This window comes from Pangasianodon hypophthalmus, chromosome 8, assembly GCF_027358585.1.
Source record: "Pangasianodon hypophthalmus isolate fPanHyp1 chromosome 8, fPanHyp1.pri, whole genome shotgun sequence".
Taxonomy (NCBI): Eukaryota; Metazoa; Chordata; class Actinopteri; order Siluriformes; family Pangasiidae; genus Pangasianodon; species Pangasianodon hypophthalmus.
The window spans coordinates 13,087,851-13,108,678 of NC_069717.1; the positions used below are offsets into that span (position 1 = coordinate 13,087,851).

General features: G+C 38.0%; 2 protein-coding genes and 1 non-coding gene across 15 annotated transcripts; 2 read left to right on the forward strand and 1 right to left on the reverse strand.

Moving 5' to 3' along the window:
- Positions 1-755: 755 nt before the first annotated feature.
- Positions 756-3,092, reverse strand: ppdpfa (pancreatic progenitor cell differentiation and proliferation factor a). Its single transcript, XM_026922351.3, has 6 exons — positions 2,911-3,092; positions 2,659-2,742; positions 1,672-1,769; positions 1,453-1,530; positions 1,238-1,325; positions 756-1,115 (listed from the first exon to the last, which is right to left on the reverse strand). Exons 3-6 carry the CDS (start codon positions 1,724-1,726, stop codon positions 989-991), a joined length of 348 nt encoding a protein of 115 aa, XP_026778152.1. The 5' UTR covers positions 1,727-1,769; positions 2,659-2,742; positions 2,911-3,092; the 3' UTR covers positions 756-988.
- Positions 3,093-4,470: 1,378 nt separating this feature from the next.
- On the forward strand, positions 4,471-4,542 carry trnae-cuc (transfer RNA glutamic acid (anticodon CUC)). The gene has a single exon. It is a non-coding gene; the product is annotated as a tRNA-Glu (tRNA).
- Positions 4,543-6,862: 2,320 nt separating this feature from the next.
- On the forward strand, positions 6,863-20,761 carry tpd52l2a (tpd52 like 2a). Of its 13 annotated transcripts, none has more exons than XM_034306953.2 (10): positions 6,863-7,021; positions 7,525-7,616; positions 8,132-8,280; positions 8,508-8,567; positions 11,506-11,553; positions 17,059-17,160; positions 17,825-17,851; positions 18,877-18,933; positions 19,235-19,271; positions 19,760-20,761. In XM_034306953.2, the coding sequence occupies exons 1-8, from the start codon at positions 6,997-6,999 to the stop codon at positions 18,923-18,925; spliced, it is 552 nt and encodes a 183-aa protein (XP_034162844.2). In that variant the 5' UTR covers positions 6,863-6,996; the 3' UTR covers positions 18,926-18,933; positions 19,235-19,271; positions 19,760-20,761. The 13 variants fall into 13 exon arrangements, with proteins under 13 accessions (XP_034162844.2, XP_026782259.3, XP_026782269.3 ...); XM_026926458.3 differs by having other exon boundaries at positions 18,877-18,921; XM_026926468.3 differs by having other exon boundaries at positions 18,880-18,921.
- The last annotated feature ends 67 nt before the right edge of the window (positions 20,762-20,828 follow it).

Genomic DNA, 20,828 nt, shown 5'->3' on the forward strand with positions numbered 1-20,828 from the left:
GAACACACATTGTGTTTGGCAACAACTGCATTTAAATACCTGAACCACAGGTCACAGGTACTTTTCCACTAATGAGCCCTGTTTAACATGCACATGTAGAATACTTGAGCAGAATGTAAGGCCATCTATTCTTATCAGTCCCCACCAAAGAATAACGTGCAGATCCATGAAGATGATAGCACACCCACACACAAACAGCATCAGTATATATTAATCTATATAAACAATCACGCATAGCAGGCAACATACACCCAGATGAGCATTTACTACCGTTCAATCATCTCTCCCATGCAACTTTGTGGGGTGGGGTGGTTGCAAGTTTAAAAAAAAAAAAAAAAAAAAACACACAAAAAAAAAAAAAAAAAAAAAACAGGAATCATGCTTCCTCCTTTATATTACTACTGTATCAGCATTGTGCCCCTAAACAAGGCACCTACCACCTCTGACCTTAGGAACATGGCCATGTGTACTGCAACTGTAAATACAACTATGACTATGAAGGTCTTCAAATGAGCATATTGCATGGGGAAGATCTTGGCAAACAATGAGAAAACTGTTTTAGGTGATTTGCATTGGTTTCACTTTCAAATGTTATTGAGACACTGTATCACTTAAACCTCTTAGTTACAGATAATCTTGCTGTAGCTGATTATACAAAGATCACATAGCCATATGCTGTAAATTCATCCATACGTAAAGTGAAATGGCAACAAATAGCTACATTTGTAAATGAGCTGAATGAGCCAGAGAAGACATGGAGCCACATGCTGCAGTCATTTATTCAAAGGGCACATAATAACAAAGTGGTCAAAGTTTTTTTTTTTTTAATGAAACTTTTTTTTGGTCATCTGTAAAAAAAAACAGCCTGAGAAACATAAAAAGCAGTCTATTTCCACTAACAAGTCAAAAGAAGATGGTGCGTCTACCCGTGGATCTGGTGTGGTGAAAGAAGGTGGTTTTAAAATTGGTGGCTGTATGGATTGTGCGTTTATGAGGCAGGGGGAGTGCTGGGCTCAGGATGTATATGCTCACTGCCTTCACTCAGCGTTCTCTTCTGCACCATTTCCTTGGCAATGCAAGTCACTTGGCCATTAGTTACAGTGTATGTCCCAGCCCTACCACAGAAACCACAAAGAAATAACAAAGTTAAAATCTATTAAAGATGTGAAAGTGAAAGGGAAAGGGATGCATGTCTTCGTCTGATTTAACTCTAACTATGAATTGCTCTTAGACTCACTTGGGCTGGGTTTCATGTCCATTAGGTGTGCTCTGCTTCCCAAAGAAAAAACTGGCCCACCAGTGGCCTGAGTCTTGTCTGGGTAGGCCTGTGATTAAATGGTGATGATCAGGATTTACAGCCCATTGCTTATGAAAGAAATTTTTATGCAGTTGGAAAGACTTTGGAATTGAATAAAATATTATAAACTGAAAAAGAAACAGTTTTGTTTGTACCTGGGTGGTGTGGAATAGCTTCCCCAGTATAATCCGAACTGCCGCAGGAACTGTTGCTGGAAGTGGACCCTATGCGCCCTGAAACATTTGCATTTACAACATCCCGTTAGACGGAATAAGAGGGTAAAAGGCCAAAATGATAATGGTATCTGTAACAGCAATATTAATGGCAAATGTAACATAGTACAGCTGAATAGATTTGTAAGAAGTGGTGCTCACTTCGGTAGTAGTCATGGGTAGCAACAAGAGAGCCACTGGATGGAATTGCTGCCATTTTCGAGGACAGTTATGTGTTAACTGTGTAAAAGATGTTAACCCTGCAAAAAATAAGAACAGTTGCAGTAAATCAGAGAAGACACAAATTAATGTTCACTCTGCACAGCTGCTGAATGACATGGCATTTCCCAGCAATTCAACATGGATCAGAAAGCATCCAACAGAGACCATCCAACAAATGCCTGCACTATTTTCAGCCTAGCCCTTAAAGAAGTGGAAACATTGCACTGTGGGTAAAACTGGGTGATGCAGTGACGTATTTAAGTGATTGGAAAATACCTTAATTTAAGTCAGCTTGAATGATACTGCAATAAATTACTAAGGAATATACTGGAGAGCATTTCCAGAAGAGTAACCATATCTAGCAGCATGTTCTCAAAGTCTAGTTACATGCCCTGACAGCTGTTGGCAGTAGAGTTGGATTTCCATATCCAGCTATCCACTTGGCATACATGATGTCTGTGTACACAGCCAAAGACACAGCTGAGTGTCCATGTTAAGTCGTGGATTTGCTTTACTTCTAGAACTCAGTGAATTTGCATTTACACAAAGATGTATAGAGCACTAACATCACCACTAATAACATCATGCACAGTAATTTTGGCAGAATTATTTCACTGATTTGTTCTGTACGCAACCCTCAAAGTTACTTTTTAAAGGAGTTGCATAGAAACCACAGATCTGACCTAGGGTGTAGACCATTATGAAACATTCCTTATGACTAAACATTAGTTAAATCACATAATCACACTGTTTGTTTGTTTTTTCTTGCACCTGGGTACCTCCCTTATACCTGACTCTAGCTAAACCTCCAGTGTGTACACAGTGGGTCAGTTAACCCAAGCTTAAAGTAGCACAGAACAGAAGCAATGAAGCAAGAAGCAATGAGGGTTGATCAGACTAGACAGAGCAAGCCATTTTGAAACTTACCTCTCTATCACAACAACCTAGTGGTGAACGAGGAAATTTGCCTTGATATTCTTTGATGGATGGTCTTCATACTACGAATGCACACTGTGAAAAGATTTTTTTAAAGTGGCATAAAAACAGATTTCAGGTTTTAGACCATTCTACACGCCAGGTGAGCCCAATGCTAATTAATATAATATCCAACTTTATGCAAGCACGAGCTATAGTAACTAAAACAAGTAACTAAAACAGCCTAAAAAGTTGCTTTCTTACCGTTAATATTCTGAGTCTGACGATTTTCAGATCGCAGAGATGGAAATCAGAATAGCAGATGCTTGATGTTAATTGGTGAGGCAAATACTAGGCAACAAAACCCATTTGTAGTTTGTTTTTTGGGTTTAAACCCACACAAACCCTCCAGTCATAACACCAGACTGTCGGCGAGGTTGCGTTACTGAGCTTTTATAAACTGAAACGCGTCACCTTAAGCTCCGCCCAGGGGCGGGGTTTGTTCTGACAGGGTGCTGACGTCTCGTGCCTGTTCATGCCACTACTGCATGCTGCATGCACCAGTCAGTAGCGTGCACAGTTAGTGAGGGGAATTCTGGGTTTTTTTCCAGTGGGTCAGAGCAATGGGATCAGCTCACTCATGAGACCTGGGTGCCAAACGGCTCTTTACCATTTTTTCCCCTTCCCAAAACCGACTGAGCTGATTTCCTTTCCTTATCTTCAGATTAAATTGTTTAGTTATGTCTTAGGCTACTATCTGAATAGCAAAAATAACATTACATTGCATTTGTTATAAAAATTTCTTTAAATAGACTACCATGTTTTCAAGTCTCAGTATACACTATATGGCCAAACATTTGTGGACACCTGACCATCACGCCCATATGTGCTTATTGACCATTGTATTCCAGATTTAGCTCTTTTTTTTTACAGCTATAATAACCTCCAGTCTTCTGGGAAGGATTTCCACTAGATTTTGGAGCATGTCTGTGGGGATTTGCTCTTTCAGCCACAAGAACATTAGTGAGGTTGGGCACTGATGACTGACAAGGAGGCCTGGGGCTCAGTCAGCGTTCCTTTTTATCCCACAGGTGTTCAGCTCAAGGTTTGAGGTCAGGGCTCTGAACTCGGGCCACTCGAGTTCTTCTGCCAAACATGTCTTCATGGAGCTCACTTTGTGCACAGGAGCAACGTCATGCTGGACCATCTGTTTGGAATTTGGAAACATTTGGAATCTGTGTTGAGAATGAAGATTCCCATGAACCTCTCCCCATTCACGTGGGTTTCCTCTGGGTTCCCCGGTTTTCTTCCACTATCCAAAAAAAACAAAAAATATTGTAGGTGAACTGGATAATCTAAATTGCCCTATAGGTGTGAATGTGTGTGTGTGTGTATGTCTATGTGTGCATGCTGCCCTGCAGTGGACTAGAGCCCCATCCAGGATGTATTCTCACCCACTCACCCAGTGTTCCAGGATAGGCTTCCTGAACAAGATAAAACAGTTAAAGAGGATGCATTAATGAATGTTAACGGAAATCACTACGAATGACATGACCAACATAGCCGTTCGAGCTGTCCATCAAGGAAAGGTGTGTTAATTCCATTAGTTAAAGTAACGTTACCAGCTTTCAACTGGTACTACAAACATCCTGCCAATTGTGTAGGTAATACAGTTAAAATTTCGCTGCTGGTGAGCAAAGCAAGAATATCAGTATACACCACAGCTCGACTTTCTTTCTTTCTGCCTTTCTTTGTTTACTTACTTATATGATTGTTATTATTATATAATGTAATATAAAGCCACTATAAGACGCTTCTCGCAGATCCCTGGTGGTCTAGTGGTTAGGATTCGGCGCTCTCACCGCCGCGGCCCGGGTTCGATTCCCGGTCAGGGAAAGAAATATTTTTTCCCCCCGAATCAAAAAACATCCAGCTTTCTGTGGCAACTGAGAAAACGGTACCCAGCTCAAAACATAAACATTAGCAGTGTGGTTGCAATTAATATAGGTCTACGATATCATTTTCTCAGAAACAATGTCGATAAAACATTTCCCGACGACGCTAAGGTTGGAGGTCAGCTTACCTGCAGCATGCAGCGCCCCCTAGCGCCAGTGCTCGTCTATTACTTCATACTGCACATGTTCTGAGCCTTGGTTTAGGTTAGTTTTGCTGAAGTCTCTTTACAAGCAGATTTTACCCTACGTGCCATGTAAGGAGGGGGCTTGGATATATTCAGTAAATTGATAATGAATTTAGACCAGGGACAAGAATAATTTACATGTAAACCCTCAAATCATCAAAGCTGCATGTAAACACCACTGAGGTTTATTAGCCTCAGGCAACTTAACCATTAAGAAATATTACCAGTGGGTTAAAGAGAAAGAGAGATTAAAAGGCCAGTTATAAAATGTGCTGTTGAAAGCATTATCTGCCCATTTATTTCTCAGCTATGTGATGCTCAACCCTAAGAAAGTGCTGCTCAGTTGGCGTACTTGTCTGCCATCACAACCACACATAAACCTCTAACCTTCAACTATTGTTTAAGAAAAGTCATAATACTTTATATATTTTTAAAAATTCAGTAAAATTGTTTCAACACATTTATATTTTTAATTGGTTTGACATTTTTAGATACATATAGGTAGGAATGACAGTCCTATTGTACATATGTACACATTTCCCCTCTGTTCCTCCACAAATCCTTTCATTCTGGTTCCAGTTTATTTCGGTAAGTGCATCCAAAATTCTTTCCCTAGTTGCAGAGTTGCTCTGTATTGAGTGTCCGTGGATCTGGCATCAGGCATGTGACAGTTTCTGGTCAGCAACATAAACATAGTACAGTATACTCTATTTTATTTAAATAAATTACTGGTGTGAAAAGACCATTCACTTTATTATAGCATGGTTAGGAAGCGGAACATAACATTTAAATTAGACATATCTAACATGCTTAAACATTATGAAACAAATGATTTCCTGTGTAGTTTTGCAGGGTAGAATGTGAAAGTAATACTGGGGACAGGTCAAAAGTGAAGTGAAATGCAGCTGAATAAAAAAGGGAAATATAATTTATTGAAGAGATTATTAAGTATAGGAGATTGAACAAAGGGAACCACATTGTACATTAGGAAAACAAATGCATGCAGTGACATGAAAGTAGGATAGAATGAATAAAATAAAATGCAATACCTTATATTTATGTTTTGAAGATCCTGTCATAATGTATGTGCAAAATGTGTGTATGTGTAGATATGTTTTTAGAGCTTGGTGGATCTAAAAGGTAGGATATAAGGATAGGAATATCTGAGAGTTTTGACCTAAGGACATTTTTTAAACAAAAAGTGCAGCACTTATTATAAAAAAGTAAAAGAGCCAAAAGTTTTCCTTTGGGTAGGCCTTTTTGAGTTTAAGGTTAGGTTCTGTTTATGTCAAGAGAAGGTTCTCAGAGAGAGAGAGAGAGAGAGAGAGAGAGAGAGAGAGAGAGAGAGAGAGAGAAAGTAGAATGTTATCCAGCCCTTAACAGGAAGTAGGAGCTGGCAGGAAACCTCAGTGTCAAAACTGAGACAGATCCTTACACAATACAGGCTCAGTGATCACAGTCTAGCCATAGAGAAAGGGAGACACAAACACACATGGCTTCCAAAAGAAGAAAGAGTGTGTTATCACTGTAAGACTAGTGAGGTTGAAACAGAGGCACTCTTCCTCCTTCACTATGATACTTTCTGTAAGACAAGAGAAAAACACTTTGAGAAATTCTTTAACCTCTTACCACAGTTTTCCACCCTATCAGGAGCAAATCAGGTGCAGGTGCTGCTGGGGGCGGAGTCACGCACCTGCTGCAGCGAAATCCATCTCTGAGCTGCGCATGCGCACAAACCAACTACTGCTCTGATCACGTCACTGGACAATTGTACACACTCACCATACATTTTATTTACTAGCTTTCTAATTTATTTTACTGTATTCTATTTATTTTATTTTATGGTGTATATCTATAAAACTATTGTAAACTTTATACTTGTCTTCCCTGGCACTTTGCATTTTGTCAATATTTATTATTATTATTATTATTATTATTATTATTATTTAAATTCTCCTTTCTTTTCTATATTGATGCGTTGGCAGTATTGTATGTAAACAATCACGCCAATAAAGTATTTTGAAATTGAGAGAGAGAGAGAGAGAGAGAGAGAGATCAGCATTTCCCCCTGCTACGTCACTGTCGTGTTCCGGAAGTGTGAATCTCAAGATAATATATCTACACGTCAACAGTGCGCTTATTAGCCGAACTCCTCCCGTGAAACTACTGAACAGTTTATAACGCGCTAAATATTTACACAACAATTTCCAATGCAGATGGACTCTGGGGACAGAGGTATGCTTTCTGAGATATTAGCTATATACAGACCCGGAGAACAGGTGTGTTAATGCGCTGTGAAGGCTGGCAGCTAGCTGAGCTCCTCTCAGTGTTACTGGGCAGTTTGTGGGTAAAAGATTAGGGTTAGATTTAGATCCCTGCTGCAATTTCTGACAAAAATAAATAAACAAAAAGCTTTTCCAAGAAGTTACGCATCTCCTATAACACCATTGCTTAGAAACTAATGTTTTTATTGGCTGTTTAGCTATCGAGCTAACTAAATGATCCTCCTTACCTATTAACATCATGCTAGTTTTTTATTAAAAGTTCATGTTAATGTCGATGTCCAGCCTGAAACATGATATACTTCATACAAACTGTTATATATTTGCACTGTTTTACTGACAGTTAGTTTTGATCACAAATACATATCAATGTCAAGATCTGTTTTGTGCAGTAAGTCTGGCCAGTAGGTCATAATATGAGCCCTAACCCGAGTTTCTGGTTTGTTTTGTCTGGAGGTTCCTTCACTGAGGGTGGAGCAAGTGCGAGAACTTTACCTCCAGGCCTGACGGAGCAGGAAGCCGTGGAACTGGAGCTGGAGCTTAGTAAGGTAATGTGTGTCTAACCACGTATTTCATACCTCAGCTGATCTGTACTTTTTTCCAGTTACGGCTACTGATAAGACTTCTACAGCTAGTTCTCGAGTAATGTAATAGGATGAAAAGTGTGTACTAGCTGGCAGGAGTCCTGAGCAGATATTAGAAGTGGAAAAGGAATTTAAAATAATTGACAGTACTGGAACAGTGTGAGGATTCAGGTAACATTTTGGAAAATGAACAGATATTCTGTTGCCAAAGTAATATAGACTGAAGATTTCTGATCTGTTTTTTTTTTTTTTTTTTTATATACATTTCCTTATTTTTCTACTAATGCAGCCTCCTTAAAGCATATCTCATTTTTTCATCTTTTCACGATACATTTAATGACTTTTAAATGATCACAAGAATTTTGGACCTAAGCACAAGAACTCTAGGCAGCAGTCCCAAACAACACGTAAAATCTGCAAACCTGCAGTGCAGTGTGCTGTCTAACTAAACAATCGTGTTTGGCTTGTGCTTTTTGCAGGTGGAGGATGAAATTCAGACGCTGAGGCATGTTCTGACAGCCAAAGAGAGGCATGCTGGGGAACTGAGGCGGAGGTTGGGAATAAGCCCTCTGACTGAGTTAAAAAGCAACCTCACCAAAGGCTGGCATGAAGTCCAGTCTTCTAATGCGTGAGTACTTCCAGGCTTACGTAAATCACTGTCACCTCTGGTGCCCCTGTTTCATGTCACGCTTCACTCCCGGTATGCTGTTTAGCTGGTTATAGAGATGTGGTTTGGTGGTGAACTTTGTAGATTCCTCTTTCCCTGATAATCCCTTTTTCCATTTTCCATAATGATTTATCTGAATATACTTTTCTTCACCAGTTTTTCACTCATTCACTCATTTCTACTTCTAGTTATATGAAAACCTCACAGACTCTTGGGGATTTGAATCAAAGAATTACATCATCTAACGTGTGAGTTTTCTGTCTCACATTCTTTCTCTGTCTTTCTCTGTCTTCTCTTATGTGCTTTATTCATCTTGTCTGTCTTTCTGTTTGCCTTCTATTTCCAAATTTCCCTTCACCTGAAGGATCTGGAGAAGGATAAAGCTTAAGTTTTTTTTTTTAATCTTAGGGAAGTTAGCTTGCTTGATGTCATGTCTACTTTGGCTAGCATTTTTGCCTACAGTACCTACGCCACTGCTCGATTGTATTAATGTCAGTTTGAGAATATAAGGAGTAACAAAATTATACTGAAGACTTTAAGGCTCTGTCAGACAGGGGTGGACAAATCATAAATTTATTGGCCAGACCACTGGACAAGGAAGGTCCAATGTTACACAGAAACCTAACTGACTTGGTTAAAAGTGGTAGTTAATGTAATATAGTATACTTTATTATATATTATGGCAAGCTAGTTAGAGAAGTGCATTAAGACAGCTTAAGGGAAACAAAAGAGGATCCCCAGGGAAGGGACGATTCTGTATAGCCAGTCATTACATTCTTCTTAAAAAGTTTATTATTGTTCAGCAGTTAGTTACGGTCCAATTTGATTGGCCAAGCCGCGTTCCACAAGAGTGCTTATATTTCCTATAACCGCACTGGGACATTCTCTGTTTGTATCATTCCGCTTGGTTGAGTTCGCCATGTAAAATTCCACTTTCTAGTTTGAAACAGGTAAAAGTAGTGTTAGCGACGACATCAGCAGACATGGCAAATGACACTTTTCAGGAATACAGGTTTTGACTTAAAATATGAAAGCTTGTCATATGAAGATGAAAAGAAAGCAGATTTTATTGGGTGCACCTTTGACTTCAATGTACAAATCAGTGTGAGCGAGCTAGCCAGCTAGCCGACATGGTATAAAGTGAGTGTAGCTTCTTCGGGATCTATTTCCGCTAGCGGAGCAAAAATAAAGAGAACATTTGGCCATATTGTATCCGAAATGTCACTTACTCTATATTAATTTATTGCTTATAGAACTGTATAAAAGCACTCTCAGTAGTGCGGTTATACTGAATATCGGCACGGCTGTGATTACTGACACCACTCGCCCTGCGGTCTCTCGCGTACAGCCAAATCACAGCCATGCTGATATTCAGTATAACCGCACTCTTGCTCATGCAGTATTGCTTAAATGTAGCACATTGTGTGTTCACCCTCAGCAAGTTGTTGGGCCAGTGTGTCAGCTGATTCTGAAAATCAACCATGCGATCCATGCATGATAATTAATCTGCATAGTAAACATTGATTAATTGATTAATTGAACATGTGTAATTGATATTGTGAAATTTTTATGAAGTTTTCTGTGAGGAGACATTTATTTGCATTTTCCTTCCCAAGATAGTTTTGATAGTCATGAAAGAGGACTTCTCAATAACAAGAAGTCGGTGAGGGAATGACTGTTTATACTTTACATAATGTAAGTGATAACAGGAACTAAATTGTTTTGTGGATGTTCCACTACATTAAATGTAACTATATACAGAGAAAAAGTATGACATATCATTAATTAATGATTAAAAAAAAGGTGGCACATTTCTGTGGTACAAGGGGAATAAAACCCTTTGGGATGTGCTGTTGTAGGAGCAGAATCAGGTTCGTGGTGGAAACGCATCACACCATCTCGTCCTGTTTTGTTTCTTACTTATCAAATTAAAACATTTGTTTTGTGAGTGAGTCATTAGGGAGTAGGGGATTTCTGTGTCTGGTTGTTGGGTGAGAGGCGATAAAATGCCAGTGACTACTACATCACCAGCCTACTTAACTTGTTAGCTAGACATCTACAAATAAACAACGAATAGCCCGGATTCTGCTCTGTGATGTAGGACCACTGCAAACCTGGTCGCCCTTTAATTGTATTGTTTAAAAAAAATAACTAAAACACAAGCTTGAAAGTAATGTGAACTTGTAATAATACTTGTATAATACTAGAAAGACATTGTATTTTAAGTGGCGCTGAATAAAATCTCAAAAGTACACTAGATGTGATGTTACATGACGGCAGCAATCTCATGAGAGACCGCGTTCTAGTGTTTCCTGTTTACTCAACTTGGTCTGGGTCGTATGAGAATCTAATTAGCTCTTTCAGCGATTTAGAAAAATCAGACCACACTTTTCCATGATGTTAAATGTTACAGATTTCCCCTCCTGCAGTTAGACGCCTCTTGTTAGTGAACAGAAACCTGTGCTGTTGCTTTATTTGGCAGATGGAACAGTCTAGAATGTTTCAAATGAACAGGTGTTGAATGTTTCACTGTTCAGCAGTTTGTTTCACTTCAAAGAATAAAACACAATTAGAAGAGAAACAGTTTATGTTAGTTATTGAAACTTACATACTTTATAACTAGAGAAGTGCTATGAATAAGGTACATTTTCAACAATAGAACACAGGTCAAAAAGAAAACTATTCATGGCAAAAAAAAAGTCAAAAAAAGAAGTCGAACCCGTTTTAGAAGTCCGTCAACTTTGAGGGTTGTGTATATGCATGCTGATCATAAAGCTCCATGGACTAGAAGTCTACAGATATCCTAGTTGTGCCTTGAAATCATGTAGTTTAGAGTATTTGCTAAGATTTTGAACTCAATTAAGTAGCAAGGTAACTATCTATCCTTTAAAACAAAAATAGTTTTCTACTGTTTTGTTGTAATAAGTAGTTTTGACTTTCAGTGTGTAAGCATTCGACATTTTCTGTTGTCACACATCATTAATATTTTCCCTGTTCATTGGACAGTTACACTTTACAAAGAAAAACATAGAACATAAAGTCTTAAAAGGTTAATTTTGAGCTCATTAGCAATAACCATTGTACATTTAGAAATGTCTGTACATTAAAACGATAATATGGAAATCTCTCTGTCCTTCTGTGTGTGTGTGTGTGTGTGTGTGTGTGTGTGTGTGTATGTGTGTGTAGTTATCTTACAGCATCTGCTACTCTGGAAGACATAAGTCGTTCTGACGCGTGAGTGATTCATCTGTTTTATTTTATTTCAAATAATTTTGTCGTGAGTAATAATGATTAACATAATTTCGAATTTTATAAATACTTTTCAATTTTATGCAAAAAATAGGGTGTGGGGTGAAAGTTTTTTTTTTTTTTTTTTTTTTTTTTTTTTTTTTTCCCTTAACAAGGCTTTTTAACAACTAGGACTACATTCACATGTTACTCTTAATGAGCAGCTAAGGAAAAACAAAAAGAAACTCTGCTCAGTTTATTGACAAGACATCTATTTTCCCTTCAGTACTGAATGCTTGTTGCATGTGTAACTGTGCTTCTCAGAGCACTGGATAACTGCCAGGAGTTGTGAGAATCACCTGGAAACATTTGTGTGTATGTGCATGCATGCCGAGACTTTTCAACAATATCACAAAGTGGTGTATGACAGTATTTCATATAAATATATGTTTATCATGCTATAAATATAGTTAGCCATCGTTTCCCTGGGACCTTCTTGTAAAGTTCCTGCTGGATCTGAGCTGGTTCCTAATAGTGAACCCTGGTTCATACATAACTTATAATATTTCTATTATAATATTTCTAATATCTAATATTTCACACATCCTGACTCCCAGGGCTGGTGAGTGAGAATCACCTGGATAATGTATGCCACTATGTCACGAGGAACCAACACGCCTTAGGAATAACAGGAAAGGTTTTCAGAAATGATTGCCATACCCAGACCACTGGGAGCAGTGATGTTTTCACTACAGAGCACAGAGCCTGGTGAAGAAATACGGTGATATCCAGGTTGCTGCAGAACAGACCTGGAGCAGCACAGCTTAAAGTGATGCACATACGGAGGTGACACTACAAGACTGGCGCTCAGCACACTTGGTGATGACATCGGTCTAATGACCCAGTCTCGTTCAGGGGAGCTCCCAGTGTCTTCTCTCCATGGCAGATAAACAGTTAATCTGAGGATCTAATAGCCACTGTTCATTCCAAATTGTACAGCAGGGCAAGAACTGGTCACCACAGGGACTGCTCTGTAGGTTCACCTTCATGGAACGCTGCACAGTCAGTCAATCGGGTGACATGAGCTGCAGTAGAAACCCTGGGTTTAACCACAGTGTCACCTCTGAATCATCTGGCCACTAATGAATACAAACTGAGCTTATCTCCATGGCATGCAGACTTCCCCCTCTTTTAGCTAAGGGGATTGCTAGTTCTGTCCCAATGAGCTGTTTGGCTCCATTAGTGAGAACCACAGTCAATAAACACACAGAAAAATAGAACAGTTCGTAGCTAAATCACAGGCCGCACAAAGCTAATGAGGCTAGTAAGCTGATGAGGATACTCAACTGAAGCTATAGCCATGGAGCTCAAATGGAGTCTAACAAGTATGAAGATACACTCACCGCAACACTCAGGGTACCTGTAGGTCTGACTGTAGTTAAACAGATAGCGAAAAGGTGTACATGAGATCTGATATGTACACTAGATGATAGGAGGAAAGGGAAGCGATGGCTACATGACAGCTGTACGCATATCATATGGTCATCCTGTGATTTTACAGAAAGTCTTGGCATGTATGCGCACATGCACAGGGAAGTATCCAGGCGATTCTCACCACTCTGGGAGTTAGGAGTTGCGAAAAAAACTTGTTCAATTTACATACAGTAGAAGTAGGTACAAGCTTTTATAACCAGCAGGACTGTAATTGTTTACCATTTCTTTGACCAAAGTGTGTATCATGCTATTCTAAGAATGTTGTTATATGATCAAGAGTAAGGGAGGGGGCCCTATGGGATGGAGACGGAGATTAACGGTCAATATCACCTGAACAATATCACCTGAAAATGTAATTGATGCGCATGTTTTTCTTGGTTTTTGTACATTTATACATTTTCAGTGATGTTCTTGATTTAGCTGCATGATAATGAAATTTTTTTTTTCAATTTTGGCGTCCTACCCTACCAAAGTTGTCTCAGAATCTCAAAACAATGAGAGTGTAAAATACTACTACTACTACTACTACTACTAATAATAATAATAAATTATTATTATTATTATTATTATTATTATTATTATTTAGTCATGAAGAAGTGTGACTACCGCTATAAAAGCAGAACCTTTGGCAGTTTATTGTTCTGGAGCACTCAGGTGTATAGCGGCTTTATTGTCTGTATGTTTCACTGGGGAAAATCAAAAATAATATTGCACCTTGCAATGTGTAGAAATGACTCATAAAATTGACAAGTGTTTGACGCATTTTCTCTGATGGGATCAGTAAAGTTTCTAATCTCAACTTAATCACTTGGAGAGAAGTGCTAGGCACAAAGGCTCAGGCCAGCAGTGTTGGTGAGTCCACCTGCTTTCCCATGAGCCTGTGTTAATTAAGTGAGGAGAGACGGCAGGGTCATAGAATGACACATCTCTGAACAGCACAAGACGTAACCATGGCGCTGTAGCTACAGCCTAAACTAAACGGATAAAACTAAACACTATTTGAAATGCTTACAATATGAACACAGCTTAGAATAGAGAAAAAATACTAGATGGCTAACATTAACTACCTACCTAATACTATGATAACGGTAACACTGAATCTAGCTAATAATAGACAATATAATGAACATTTATTGTAAATGAATGTGGGAAAGAAAAGTGTCATAGCGATGTTGGCTTCTGTGTATGACTCTGAGCCAAGTCTTGCAGCTGCTCCCACGTTTGGGGACGTCAACAGTAGAAAAGTTGGCACCCAGTGATACATAATCCCCAGTTTCACTGTTTCTTTCTTTAATGAGCAGATCAGAAGTGTGGAGAATCATGTGGATGGATGACAGGATGGTTGACGTGAAGGAAGAGAGAAGAGTGGTGTGTGATTTTAATAGGTCAGGTTTATGCGGAGGCCATGTGGCATGCACGGCTCAGTTGTGTTTAGCAGGAACAGGCCAGGGACACCTGATGGGATTGAGAGCTTACACTGGCTCAGTGGCTGTGATTATAGCAGAGAAAGACAGAGGACAGAACCAGTGTGTCTGTGTTAATTATTGGTTTCTTTGTGCATTGTTTACAAAAAATACTCCAGGTTTGTTTTCTAGTGTCCATCTACTTTATCTGTGTCTAATACCACAGACAATATTTCAGAACATGCATTCAGTTCCTTATATAAGACCCAAAAACATGTTTACTTGAAATTCATTTATAATGTAAGTCTAAGGGCAGTTTCTGAATAAACAGTACCAAACTAGTAATTGAAATCAATTAAAAGTATTTTTAAATTAATTTTTAAATTAAAGGTATTTTTAAATATGTATAATTCAGATATAGGGCCTTTTTTGTTGTTGTAACTTTACAGAGGCTGAAACGGAGGTGCTTGTGTTTACTTTGACCTACATTGGTTGATCATAGTTCTTCTAATTCTTCCTGCTGAAAAAGAAGTTACAGATTTGGAGCTTCCTTTGACTGAAATTGAGTAAATGTTTATTGCCTGCACCAGCAACTCCCCTCAATTATAGATTAGGTTTGAGTAAACAGGCTTTCTGTTCTTTTCTCTACAGAGAAACATAAAAGTTCTTGTCTGTGCTAGAGTATTCATTTAAGAGAGTGAGTGAACTCGGGGGGTTGGGTTTCAGCTGAGTTTTCACTTCCTCCACCCACTATACATGTCACTTTCATATATCTTGAAATACCCCTGAACATGTGATTTATAAATATTAAAATCTATGTAGCATAACACACTGTTTATTGTTTTTAATGCCCAGTGACTAAGGAACATACAGTATTGTGCAAAAGTCTTAGGCATCCTATTTTTTTAGTACAAAGTTTGTTATAGATTTTTCTATGCTTCTGCTCAGTAAAACTTACAGCTAATTTCCTTATGAAACTGCACAAATTGTACCTGAGACTACTTTTACTTTTCATTATTTTTGAAGGCATCTTTGCTCTACAGAATTTCTTTGCATGTGCCTATGATTTTTGCACAGTACTGTATGTACATCTTTTCCATCATTAAAAAGACCCCCATTTCCTCCTGCCAACTCAGATAGCCAGCTAGTAATTTAGCTTGAATTTGTTACAGGGACACACACATCTGATTCTCAGTTTGCATTGTCTCATTTTCAGCTATTTATTTAACATCAGCCAAACCACTCAAAATGTAGCACAACAATTAACCGTTGTGTTCATCACTAGTGATAGCTAAGCTAGCTAGCTTATCAGCAGGTTCTGTGCTTAAAAGGATCAGTCAGCATCTAATATCAGATCAGTCCAAAGCCATGGATCCACATTTCATGACACCACAAACTGAGCTGATATCTATTTCTCCTTTTTTTTTTTTTAACACACATACTAAGAAAGTCTCTATGCTAGTGTCACATTTTTCCATTTAAAACCTTCAACAAATTTGAGCCAAGTACGAAACTAGTAATTGAAATCAGTGTCCCAAGGGTTGTTAATCATTTAAAAATCACTCTTTTGAGTTCAAGAGGAGTTTATAGTAGATAGAACTGAATCTAATCTACAGGTCTCACAATGTCAGTTGTGCCTTCATCAGTGAATGCTCGTGGACGTCCACTTCTCGGTTGGTTCGCAACACTTCCAGTCTTTTTGTATTTGTTAATAAGTTTAGGAACAGTGTCGTGTGTGATGTGCTTGCCTTGTTTCCTGTCAAAGCCCATCACAACCTTGCATCAGCTTCCAGCCATGAGAAGGATTTCAATACGTTCTTCTTTTGTCAAAGGCATTCTTAAAGGCTAACCATAAATACATATAGAATAAGTATGAAAAATTTTGCAAAGAAAGTGTTCATTTCCCGTATTTATGGAGACGTTTGGGACACCCTGTAGTTTTTCCTCCCTCAATTTATCTGTTTCTCTCAGAGTACAGGATTTAATCATTGTTCTGCAGATTTTCATGAATCTTTTCAATTAAAATTAAAAATCTTTATAAAAAAACAAACAAACCAAAAAAAAAAACAGCTCTCCCTGGTCAAAAAATTTGTGTTCTAGCACAAACTGTAGCACTGAGATAAGAGTCCATAATCATATGTCTAAACAGTGTTAATCAACAGACAATGTGTCTTTTTGTACAGACCACAACTACCACTTGCACTAGGACTTAGATATAGATATAGATATGTACACCATAGAGTTCTTGTGTAGGAGTGTGATCGTGATCATGTTTTATGTTAGCAAGGGATGAATTTCTCCTACGTGTGCAATCTGAGCTGTTGTTCACTGTTTGGTTCTTTTGTGTCTTTGGCTAGGAATTAGTGCAATATTTTGGTTGAACTTATGTGAACAAACCTATACAAGGTTCCATTCCTGAACCTGTCATGAAAACTCATTGTGCTGTAGTCAGACAGCTCTGTCTTATCCCTAACCAGCACAAGAAAACAGGACACAGCCATCAGATTCCATGCTTGACTGTTGCAGTTTTGTTCTGGGTCATGTTTTTTTGCAATAGCTAAAATTTAATCATGTTCGTGATTAATAAATGAATTCTCTTCACCTCTGTCTACAGCTATAAGAAAACTCAGGAGACTCTGTCCCAGGCTGGTATGATGACATCATCTGCTTTCTCGTCACTGGGTTCAGCAATCAGAAGCAGACTGGGAGAAATGAGGTTAACATTTATCTTGTTTCTTTCTATCTTGTTTGCTCCTTAAGCTTCATTTCTTTTACAAACCTCACTGATGCAATTAGTCACTAATCTGGCCTTTTTTGGGTTTCTCAAAAGTATCACAGCACAAAGATGGTAGACTGAGTATCACATTAAGTATTCCCTCTACAGGTTAAGATGATCTTAAATTTTTATGATCCTTATGTAAAACCGAGCCCTGATCAGGCACTGTTCAGATTTAACTTTAATGAATGTTTGTTCTTGCTCACAGGCAAAAAAAAAACCTCAGAAAAAAAAAAAAGCCTCAGAACCCTGTATTCCTACAAACCTACGCAAAAGCTTTAGTGTTGATGTAACATCTAAAGAGTTACAAATTAATCATTATCACAACGCATGCTTTTCTCTGAGGAAAATTTCAAAGTTCATACCTAATCCATATTTCCTGGCTACATTAAAAACCTCACATCCATATCCTGTGATGATGAAACTCACCTTATAAAGCACTGATATATTTCCCAAGGTCACAGGCAGCTTTTTTCCACATTCGAACCATATAAATAATTGCTTCAACAGTAAAGTGACGGCTTTGTGCTTAGTGTTGCTCTTTTGAATGAGTCCATTGTCCATGATTGTATTTTTTCCTTCAATGCTGCATTGGGATGCTCAGGGCTTTGACTTACACGCCCCCATCAGGGTAAGAATTTACTGACAATCTACAGTTCTAGCTTTCTTTTTACTCTTACATTCACAGAAAACATTTAACGCTGTAGATATTACTCATATCCAAATTACCTGGTGCATAAGACTGTATCATTACTCAAGTAAGGAACAGAACATGATGTGTTATAGGAAAGGATTCACTGACTGGGTGGTGTGATGCGTAACCACCCTGAAGTTGAATAATTCACATAACAGTACAAAGTGTTTTACTCCACTTATACCATAACAATTTGCCAATAACTCTAAATAAAGTTTTCTTTATTAAAGAACATCATTTTTAAACCAGGTATAGCTGCATTTAATGTACTGGAAGGCAAGACAAGTTAAGACAGTCCTGTTATCACTTATGTTATGAAAACTATAAACATTCGTCCCCTCACCAGTTTTTTTTTCTCTCTTCAGGTTAATAAGACACAAATGTAGCTTGTCATGTTACTGACATGTCCCCTATCTGTCCAGAACACTTTCCCATGGTGGTATCTCTGACTGTTACAAAGCTCCGACACTCCTTCCAAAAATATTAAATAAACGCCTAATTATAGAAAGCTCCTATCAACGATTATACTTTTTCTTTGTTAATCTTTTTTTAATCTATTTATTGTTAGATTTAAATTATGTGAGCATCCGCTATGCAAGTTGTTACCATAGTATCAATAATGTGTTAGGAGCGCTTTAATTAAACCTGTAATTTTCGTCACAGCAGGCACAGTTATAGAAAATTAATCAACACTTTTCAGTTTAACAGCACTGTGGTATAATACTGAATGTTTCCCAATCTCTTATTCCATTCTTTAAACACACACACACACACACACACACACACACACACACACCACCTTTCAACACCACTTTTCAACACAATGTTAGGATCTTGTCCACTGTAACACAGAGTTTTGCTCTAAAGTGTGTTATACAGTATGTGCTCGCAGTCCTTTGCTCTTGCTTGGCTAACGCTCTCTGCTCGCTCTAATGCTTCTGTGTTCTCACTGCTGTCTGAAGTAGCAGCTACTCCATGCGCCACTCCCTAAGTATGCCCACTATGAGGTAAAGTACCAGGTACACCAGACCTCCTCTTCCTCTCTCTCCTACTCCTCTTCCTCTAAATATCCCACTTGTTGCCATGTCACTGGAAAGTAGGGTTGTGTTAACCTCTGCACTCTGAAATGTTTGGTGGTTTTCTATACATCTCATATGTTTATGTGGACATAATGCATTTGTGGTGTATCTTTGTATTTGTATAATCATCATTGAGTAAAAGCATCATTTCTCTTTATTCTGGGTTTCATACATTAAGTTTAAATTTAACACAAACCAAAGATTTTACATTTTCTTGTTCTGACATTTCTTCCTTTCGTAGGAATTCGCCAACATTTAAAAACTTGGAGGACAAAATGGTAAGCATGAAAAAGCCACTCGTAATACAGGATGTCCCAAACGTTTCCATACACAGGGCATATTAACAGTTTTTAGCAAAATGTAACTTTATTTACAAAACATCCTCTACATGAGTGCCATTTCTTTGTAAAAACACACACGGAGTTGTCTCTCCCAACTTTGGCTCCCAGTTTGGCAACAGTGTTGTGTGTGATGTGCTTGCCATGTTTCCTGTTAAAGTCCATCGCTAAAGCTTCCCGATCCAGCCATGAGAATGATTTCAATACGTTCTTCTTTTATCAAAGGCATTTTATATATATATATATATATATATATATATATATATATATATATATAAAGATAAACTAAGTATGAAAAATTTTAGGAGACATTTTCCTAAAAATTGTTCATTTCCTCTATGTATGGAGACTTTTGAGGCACCTGTATCTTTTAAATTGACACTGCAAATGTTTTTTTTTTTTTTTTAATTTGTCTTTCCAACTCCAAGGCAGGTAAAGGAAGCACGAATGGCGAAGATGCGTAACTGCCACCTGGCAATGGTTCTGAACAGGAAGCACAGATTCATCACCAAAACTGACCTCTGTGACCCAAACTACCCCAAGTCCTTTAAAGCGCTATACTGAAAGCTAAGAGATGTCAAAACGTTTGAATAAATAATGCTGAACAGTACTAAAGTCCCAAAATGCTGTTAAAGTCTACAACTACATCTCTGCTGCTTGCTTTAAAAGGAGAAACCTTGAACCTTGTGTGGGGAAAAAAACAAACAAAAAAAAAACCCTTTGCAAACTGACAGTGTGTGAATGCATGACGCACACGACTTGTACTACTGTTTCACTTGTATCTAATGTATGAAAAGGTTTTCAGAATGGTGTCTGCTCTGATATTACTACTGATATAATTCACTTGTGGTTCCATGCAGCATCGTATGCACTCCGACACACTGTGGATTAAATGAAAACGCTTCCTTGGCAGTATATGTTCCTCCTGTTGCATATGATTAATGAGAATGTAACAGACTGCTTACTACATCCCTTATAACTCAGGGCAACAGGTGCTAGCGCTGACTATAATGTGATGAATGTAACTACTGCATTATAAACTGCTTTATGGAATATGAGGTAAATGTTCCTGATTTAATTAAAATAATTGATCCTTTTTGGGTTAAATGAAGGACTCTTATGCTTCTATACACTGGTATTTGGTTAAATTATCTGTTTGTCCTTATTTTGTTTTTTTCTGGTGTGACTATGGTAAAAGGAAATATTTAGGTACAATTAAACATACAATAGACAAGTGTTTGTTTGCCTGGCTGTCCTGAAGTTAATACTCAGGATGTGCTTAAGGATGAAGTAAAATATGAAATGACTGTTACCTTTAGCCCGTACACAAATCTGAAAACTGGTCTGTCTGGCTTGTAACGTGTGATTTTTATGGTATTTAACATTAACATTGTTATAAACATAACAAATAAATCTAGAGGTGGAAAACACATGGTAGTGGTGTTAATTTAATGCATTTTCTCATGTTCTGTTTTAGATTAAAATGCCATTCAAGCA